The following is a 9,096-nucleotide window of genomic DNA, read 5'->3' as shown; positions in this document are numbered from 1 at the left end:
TTTTTTTTTTACATTTTTAATAATGTTTATGTTACTAGAGTAGATAGTTTGTCCTAAAAAGATATTAATACAGCTTTCATTAGTTCTTAGTACTGAGAAGCAAAGAAGCATCACCATCTTTGGGAAAAAATATGCACTTGTCATGAAAACAGACAAGTTGGTGAGTAACTTGCGGTGCGTTCAGGACAGATATAACAAATCATATAACGATATGAATGTTGAATATTGAGCAGAGGAGGGGGGTGGTCTCTGCGCTGTACATGATGCTGGGATGAACCCCTTCAACACTGGCTCACATTAAGTGTGCAACTGCAGCTAAATTTGTGTTTTTTTTCATTTTGGTGAACACTCAAAACATTACTGTGTGCAATGTTCTTTTAAATACACTTAAAAATAGTTTTTTCAGTTTGCATGTTGTCATAAATATAGCATATAAAGGCATAAATATGCCTTCATATGTTTTAAACTTCCTGTTGACCTGTCCTAGCTTTAGGGATTTGATGAATGAGACACACAAGATGCACATGTAGTGTAGCTGCAGACTCCCGGGAGAAGCTCCTTTCAAACTGCATGAAGATGTAATGTGTGAGCTGCAGTAGACTGGGAGAGAGACTGTGTGTGTTCCCTGTCAGATTGTCAGTGTTGCTTTCTGCCTTCCTGTCTTTGGACAGTATTCCATCTCCTGGCCTCCTCTCTTTTTGCCCTTTTGGATGGATTACTGAGCAGGGCCCAAAACGACTACAAAAAGACGTTGCAACAAGTAACTTATTTTTTTTTTTATGTATTTAACATCAAAACAAACATTTTACTCAAAATTAAGTTCTGAATTTCCCTTACACTTAACATAAAAATAGTATTTTCATTAGTTTTCACTACAATATTGGCGTTTCATTACTTTGACAAGATTGATTTATTTACGTGTCTTTCATGTATTTGAATTACTAATTAAAAGTTTGATTTGGCTAAATTACAGGACAACTACACCAAACCCTCCGTGTCTTAAAGAGTTTACCTCCTAAAAGCTGAGGTGAGTAAACAAGTGTGAAACACACATTATCTCTGTCAGAGCGTCCTCTTCCTGGAATGAATTCATTTGTACCCTTCATTTACATGCAAACAGAGAATTCGCCTCTGAAAACGAGTCTTTCTAAAAACTCCGGAGTAGAGATTTTTGTAAACTTCATTTGCGTGTAAACTGAGACAAACGGAGGTTTAGGCATCTGAGGAAGTGAGGAAGAGAAAAGAAAGGAAGTGATTCGTTGCTGTTGTTGCTATTCTCGGGATTCTGATTGGCTAATGTGGGCTTGAGCTTCTTGTTACCCTTCCACCTACAGGTTTGGCATGCTCTTAAGAGCATTGACGGCATATATATACACAGGTATGTGTATACAAAAACTTTTCTGAAAACTGACAGCTGTGCACAGTGTTGTTTTTGAAAATGGAGAGGTTGAAATGTCCGTTTATGAAAATACTATAGCGGCCTCAGATCCACAGTTTAAAGATGGGTGTAACCAATATGGTGGTGCAGTGCAGGAGCTGTTAGGCCCCATTCACTGCAAAATGCATGTTGTTAAGATTAGAATTCAAACTAGTTTCACTTCTCAGGAAGTGAGACTCAGACAGGCTTTGTCACTGAGAGGTGAAATGGTGCAGAAAGGAGTTCAGCTGGACCAGGAAACCTTCTCTTGTTCCATCTGTCTGGATGTACTGAAAGATTCGGTGACTACTCCCTGTCGACACAGCTACTGCATGAACTGTATTAAAAGCTTCTCAGATGGAGAGGATGAGAAGAAATCCCACAGCCGCCCTCATTGTAGGCAGAGCTTCACACCGAGGCCTGTCCTGCTGAAAACACCATGTTGGCTGTTTTAGTGGAGGAACTGAAGAAGACTGGATTCCAAAGGAAAACCGAAAGCACCCATGTCCTGTTTGATGGGTCTGGCCTCTTACTGTGAGAAACACCTGTGCCTGTCACTACAATGTGGCTCCGTTAAAGAAAGACAAGCTGGTGGAGCTCTCAAAGAAGCTGCTGGACAATATCTGCTTGTCACAATGAGGTGATGAAGATATTCTGCCGCACTGATCAGCAGTGTATCTGTTCTCTCAGCTACAGCAGAGAGGGCTGAGAGGGGAGTCGAGTGAAAAATGTGACGATGCTTCAACAGGAGGCGGAGGCCATCGATGGCTCTGCTGATAAAGCAGTACAGGACAACGAGAAGATCTTGACTGAGCTGATCCGTCTTCTGGAGAAAAGAAGCTACGATGTGAAACAGCAGGTCAGATCTCGGCAGATAAATGAAGTGAGTTGAGTCAAAAAGCTTGAGGAGCAGCTGGAGCAGGAGATCGCTGAGCTGCCACTCACTGTCACCATTCAGTGGATCTACATCCAGCATCGAGGTCCGTCCTCTGAGATACTTTGAGGACGTGACCGCGGCTGTGTCAGATGTCAGAGACAAACTTATTATTGTGTTACTCATCATGGATCAATGGTGTCAAATACTTGTAAGTCAAAATCAATTATCCTTTAAAGTAAAATAAAAAATAAAATAACAACAGAATTAGTGATAATACTGTTCCAGTGCATTCTACTAACTTTAGTTTGTTCTTTCTGCTACTGAAGTTTGGTTTGACCACGGTGTGTTTGAAGATGCTGATTAATTAAACTTTACTCAACGCTAAAGTGGGGATTCTTGTTTGTTACAGCTGCTCCTCAGCAACCCTTTATGCCGAAAATGTTTACGTTCACCATCATTTTTTAATTCAACACAGAATGTTCAGCTGTTATCCTTCTATCACTAATGAATGCATGTACGAGCATTTTAATGTTGGAGTGAAACCAATTTTAGATATTTGAATACTATTGGGTAGATTATAGTACTTCCTTATATCATATGTTTTTTCATGTAAAAAGTAACAACAAGCGTCAAAAAGTGGAGTAAAAAGTACAATATTTCACTCTGTGATATAGTGGAGTAAAATTATCAAGTAGCATAACATAGAAATACTCAGTTAAAGTTAAAGTTGCAGTCATGCACGGTACTTGAGTAAATGTATTCACACTACACTACTGTTATGCCGTGACAGATTGTGACAACTGACATGTGTAACTGTACAACCTTGATCATCTTACTTGGGCAATGCGCTCATCTCGATCCTCTCTTGCTCCTTCTTCTGTTTATGTCTGTATTTCTTCACTCGGACCTCCCAGATGTCTCTGATCAGAGAGAGGTCACTCACCGGGACGTCCAGCTTCCTCCCAGGGCCCATCTCTGCTCCTGGAGGCAAGAAGAGGAAGAGATGAGGAGGAAACCATCATCTCATGATGTTATTTCTCAATTAAAGTTTTCTTTTACTATCTTGTAACCTCTAAAGCCGGATTTTAGAAATACAGAGTTCCAGTGGTTGAATGTAGTACTATTACTTAAATACTATACTTAAATACAACTTAAAAGTATTTCTATTATTAAGTATCATTTGTTTACAGATCAAAAAAAAAAATCTGAGTGATAGTGGGACTTTAGTTGATCTTTTTCTGTGCCTAGTTTAATTGGGATTTTCATGGAAAATGAAAATGTCACAAAAAAACTTTTAAAGACAGGCTTTCATGCAGTAGCAAGTTCCATCACTTAGAAGACATTAATATGACACAGTCTGTTTGTCATATCACAGTGACAGCTGTTGCTGGAGGCTCACATTTCTGATTAGTCCACATGACAAAAAAACTAAGAGTCACTAAGAGCATCATAGGGCTTTTATTTTGGAAAAAGGCTGACATTTTGGCCAAGCGTGGTACTGTACTAGCCCACTCTGTTTGCCTTGTATATGCATACTCTTTGACAGATAATAAGTCACCATGCAGATAATGTTCAACTATAAATCCTACTGAAGCCTCAAAATAGCAATGTCCATTTCAAATAAAGTTATTTGGTTCGATTTTTTTTTCTAGCTGAAAAAACTAAACATATGTTCAAAAGATTGAGATGATAATTCACACGTTTATTCTGTCCCATCTCAGCTATTGTCACTCCCTCTTCACCTGCCTCAGCAAAACATCTGGATTGTTTACAAGTTATCCTCCAAAATATCTTATGTAACAAATCCACTTCAAGGTTCTTTATGATCACTTAGACAGTGGTGAAAGAAGTATTTAGATCCTTTACTTCAGTGAAGGTGCCAATACGACACCGTGAAAATACTACACTACAAGAAAAAGTCATGCTTTCAAAACCATAAGTAAGTAATTAAGTATGTAAGTATTATCAGCAAAATTACTAAGTACTTGAATTTAATGTTAGTATGTAGAAATGCTAATATGCTAAACATGAGGCTACTAAGTGAAGGAGGTGGAACTCGACTTCCCATGAATCATCAGTTGTGTTTACAGACATGTCTGCTGGCTGGAAGACAAACTTTATCCCGCAGTTCAACTTTTTTACTTTAAGAGCTGCTAATCTGTCTCCACCAGACAGATTAGCCAATACAATAATAATATATTATCTCTGTCAGAATGTAACCAAACATCCAGCTGTGATTACAAAAACAATGATTCCTGTGTTTCCTACCTGTGAGTTCCTGTTAACGTCCTGCTTTCTGCTCACTTTCACCAGCTTGTTTACTGAGATCTGACTGTGTGTGTGTGTGTGTGTGTGTGTGTGTGTGTGTGTGTGTGTGTGTGTGTGTGTGTGTGTGTGTGTGTGTGTGTGTGTGTGTGTGTGTGTGTGTGTGTGTGTGTGTGTGTGTGTGTGTGTGTGTGTGTGTGCGCGCGCGCGCTATTTTTACCAGATGAGATGTGACCCCTGCTGTGTGTCACATGATTCTGCTGCCTCACATACAGTAGGCCTACAAACATTTTTCTGGATCACTGACATCATCTTCTTTTTTTATGTAAAACTCAATTAAAACAGGTAATGTCAGAAAGACACTTGTCACTGTTGGTGTCATATATTTAATGGAGTTACACAATTTATTTCTTAGTTTATTACATTTTGTTCTTAATAATCTAAATCTGTAAAGTTACTAAAGATGTCAGAAAAAAATGTAGTAACGCAGTAAACAGTCTAAAGTGGCATTAAATGGAAATACCTAACTACCTCAAAATTGTACTTAAGTACAGTACTTGAGTAAATGTACTTGCCCCTGGGTTTCTGTGCCAGTTATTTCAGTTAATCTGTTGTTATTTACTTGTTTACTTATATTGCACGTAAGTGCAATATAAACTTTTACAAGACAAGACCTTGAGTACAAATATTCAGAATAGTTTAAAACTCATCAATACAGCTTTTAGGAGAACGTGTTCCCAGATGAATGTGCATTACATCAAGGTAGCCTAGCACAAACTAATTTCCCCACAGTGAATCTTGGGACCTTCATGGCCCTCAGATAGTTCCAGTGGTTGGTTCCAGCATTGTCCTCAGAGGATGAATCCTTTTTAACCGGACTTTTTATTTAGCTGCACCAGCAAGTCAAAATTTTATTTCATATATATATATTAAATCATAATAATATTAACTCAAATTTTAGGGTTAGTGGTGTGTGTGTGTGGGGGGAGGGGGGTCATTTAAAAAGAATTACAGTACTCTATTTATTACAACACAACCTTTTCTCGTGCAGCTCCATTAGGACAAACTTTAAATAAAGTTTACCCTACATGGTGTTTAAGCCCCAAAAACAGAATATTTGTTTCTGGACGTGAACTCAGAAATTTGCTTCTGAGCTTTTTCCGAAATCTATACATGACACTGGGACTAGTTAACATATCTGCAACATAAAGACAAGCAGCTGTGAGTGAAACCGTTGGTGCGTCTTCGAATGTAAAGATGTGTACAACACGTGGGCTCACCTTTAAATATATGCACACATACTAATGGTATGTTAAGCTTTACCATAAACAGGTGCTGCAGTAGTACTCCTGAAACTGCCTGTGTGGGTGTTCTTTAACTGTCTATGGTTCAGAGGCTTTTGTGTTCTTGTTCTTCTGTTATGTTGGCGTTTGGCATAACAACTTGTTGCATGACTGCCACCAACTGTTGGGCGTAGCCTAGAGCATCAGGTGTGTGAATACATAGAGGCCACAATAACAAAGATTTGCTGTGGTTTTCATATGCGAGCAGACAAACAGCACATCAACAGGTGTTATCTGCAGGACAACAAAAGGGAAAGGACACGGAAAAGGTGTTTTTTTTAATACATAAGCCTATTTATGAATAATTTGAAACATGTTATGTTTCTTGGCAGAGGCATTTGTCATTGAAATATGTTCAGTGAACCAAAGTTGCCTACGTCGAACTACGTCAACAACTTGGAAACTCTGTTAGCAAAATGTAGCCGAAGTTTTCCACCTCTGATTCCCACAGGAAGTGATGTAAATGATGACTTTTTGACTGGGAAAAATGTTTTTCCGATGCCCATGAACATGGTTTAAATGTAGCTGGCAATCAGAGGAAATGGGCCGCAGGTGTTTGGAGCAGCAGGTGTGATGAGTTTGGCTGAGTAGCAGAATGTAGGGCAGCCACACCCAGCCTCAGACACATAGGGGACAACAAAAACACAACAGGAAGGGGGGGGGGAAACTAGAGAAACAAGGGGAAATAGACAAGTAGGCCAACTGCAGATTCTAACAAAAAGTCCTCAATTGAAAATGTTTCTTCAGTGAAAGTAGGCCTATATTCATGAAAATGTAAAGTATTGTGTAACTGTTATACTATTATATATCATTAGATTATTACTCATGCATTAATGTAAAAGCAGGACTTTACTGTTGTAGGTGGTTGAGGGGAAGCTCATTTACAACCTGCATTGCAATTATCAACATAATCCCAAGAAAAAACTAAATTACTTCAAATTTTAATAGTTTCACAATAACTTTCTAACGGACCAACGGTTTCAGCTGTACTTGTATAGCTAAACTGTTGGAGTTCAATAAATGACAAAACTTGTTTTATAAACTTCATGTTTTGTGTGTAAAACTTTAATTTGTGAAGTAATCTATCAGATAAATGTAGTGATTTAGATGTAAAGGAGTAAAAGAAAATAAAGTATAGTGCAAGTTCTTCAAAGTTGTACAGCACTTGAGTGATTGTATACTTAGTTACATTGCACCACTGAAAGGATTTGATGTATCTATTACTAGAGCTGAGTGACACAGAACACAGAAGAAGAGCAACACGTGTGCAGTTTGCTGTATCTCTACTCTCAGTATTGATTCATCCATTTTATTTATTTATCTTCGTTATATTCCTTGATATGTTAGATTTCCATAGTTTAACATCCTGGTAGATCATGCTGGCTGTTACTGCCTTCTGTGTTATCTTCCAGATCCACCAGAGGTCTCTGCTGAGTCTCTGCAGCCGACTGCAATCATCTCATCAACCTGAGGGATTAGCACAAATAAAAGCTTAGGGTGCCTCCAGTGGTGGAAAGTAACTAGTAAGCTGCATTTACTCAAGTACTGTACTTAAACACAGTTTTGAGGTACTTGTAGTATCTTAAGTTTTTCTGCTACTTTATACATCTACTCCAATACATCTTAAATGTAAATATTGTACTTTTTACTGTACTACATGTATTTAACTGCTATACTTTGACTTTACTCACAAACTAAAACTTATTAAAGGTACAATATGTAACATTTCTGCATTGAAATGCATTAAACCGACTATACCTATGTTATATATTTTGTTGAGTTTTGTACTTACACGATCCTAAATGTTTCCAACAATGTTCTTCCTTGTGTTGTCTTGTTTTACTTCCGGTTATAGATTTTCTCGGCTGCGTAATTACCTGTCCCTGCCCTAATGTGTTGCACCTGTGTCTCATTGTCTCACCTGTCTTGTGTATGTAAGTTCAGTCTACCACTTACCCCAGTGTGAGATTGTCTGCTTCCTTGTGTTCAGCCTTCAAGTGGTTTTCCCCGTGTCCTGTTTTCTGAGTTCCTGTTGTTTTCCCTAGATTTGGACTATTGCCTGTTTTTCTGGATTTCCCTTTGCCTGCTGTTTTTGGACAGTGTTGCCTGTGAGTTTATTAGCTTGCTAATAAAACATTGTATTTTACATACCTGAGTTGTGTATCTGTGGGTCCATTTTCCTGTGTGCTTGATACTTTAAGTACACTTTAAAACATTTTTATTCTCCTTTGCTGGATAGATAAAATTATTTACATGTTTACGCAATCTTTACATGCCTCGATTTGGTGTGTTCATACATACTACACATACTACTATGCCTAGAATAGCAGCTCTCAGATGTGGAACTAATATATTTGACTTCTATAAAGAAGATGTAACATGATTCAGGACGTGTGTATGATGTGCACATACTACATGTCCTTAATTTTGGTTTAAATAAAATGTTTTTGAGCCCCATTTCTTTAAACTTCACTAAATGCACTAATACCAGTTGATATATACAGTGTGTCTGTCTCTGAAGCTCTTTTGTCTGTGATGAAATGTGTGATATACTCAACAAGAGGGCACCAAGAAAGCTCAGTTTGTAGAGTGGGCATCCATATATAGAGGTTTACTCCTCGACGCAGCTTTCTACTCCGACCTGCGGTTCTTTGCTGCATGTCATTCCCCCTCTCTCTCGCCTTTCATGTCTTCAGCTGTCCTGTCAAAAATAAAGGCTGAAAATGCCCAAAAATAATCTTTAAAAAAAAAGAGTTATTGTCTTCTCTCCTGATACTGCCCCCTGTGCTACATTCCAGATCCACCAGAGGCCTCTACATGCCTTCCTGAGAGCTGAGTCTCTGCACCTGCCTGCAATCTGCAAACCTGCCAAATTTATTATCAGCTCAAATGATGAATGAAGAGTTTCTCTGCTTCCGTTTTATGTTCATCCCTTTGACTTTCTGTCGGAGCTTTTTGTCTTTGCTCGTTTTCAATTAATATTCAGTGTTTTGCTGTATGTTTGGTTTCTGCCTGTTGACCTGAAAAGATTACTGTCTGATACATTAGTGGACAAAACTAAGTACATTTGCTCAAGTACTGCAAATACAATTTAGAAATACTTTACGCTAACTGCTGATATGATTTTAAACACAAAACATCTGATTAACAGCCTGTTGTTTGTGTGTGTGTGTGTGTGTGTGTGTGTGTGTGTG

At 38.3% G+C, this 9,096-nt stretch overlaps 1 protein-coding gene across 2 annotated transcripts in view; it reads right to left on the bottom strand.

The window, feature by feature from the left end:
- The window catches only part of lrrc2 (leucine rich repeat containing 2), a 9,005-nt gene extending 4,337 nt beyond the window's left edge, over nt 1–4,668 (bottom strand). Inside the window, exons 1-2 of one of the 2 annotated variants that reach the window (XM_032516694.1) lie at nt 4,563–4,668; nt 3,131–3,275 (exon numbers count right to left, since the gene is read on the bottom strand). In XM_032516694.1, coding sequence (XP_032372585.1) covers nt 3,131–3,267 — 137 coding nt within the window. In that variant the 5' untranslated portion in view covers nt 3,268–3,275; nt 4,563–4,668. The remainder of the gene's footprint in view (nt 1–3,130; nt 3,276–4,562) is intronic. The other variant, XM_032516693.1, reaches the window with a different exon arrangement.
- Nucleotides 4,669–9,096: the final 4,428 nt, after the last annotated feature.

Source organism: Etheostoma spectabile, chromosome 5 (assembly GCF_008692095.1).
Source record: "Etheostoma spectabile isolate EspeVRDwgs_2016 chromosome 5, UIUC_Espe_1.0, whole genome shotgun sequence".
In the NCBI taxonomy this organism is placed as follows: Eukaryota; Metazoa; Chordata; class Actinopteri; order Perciformes; family Percidae; genus Etheostoma; species Etheostoma spectabile.
Note: the sequence above shows the minus strand (reverse complement) of the source record. Positions and strands in the feature narration are given on the sequence as shown.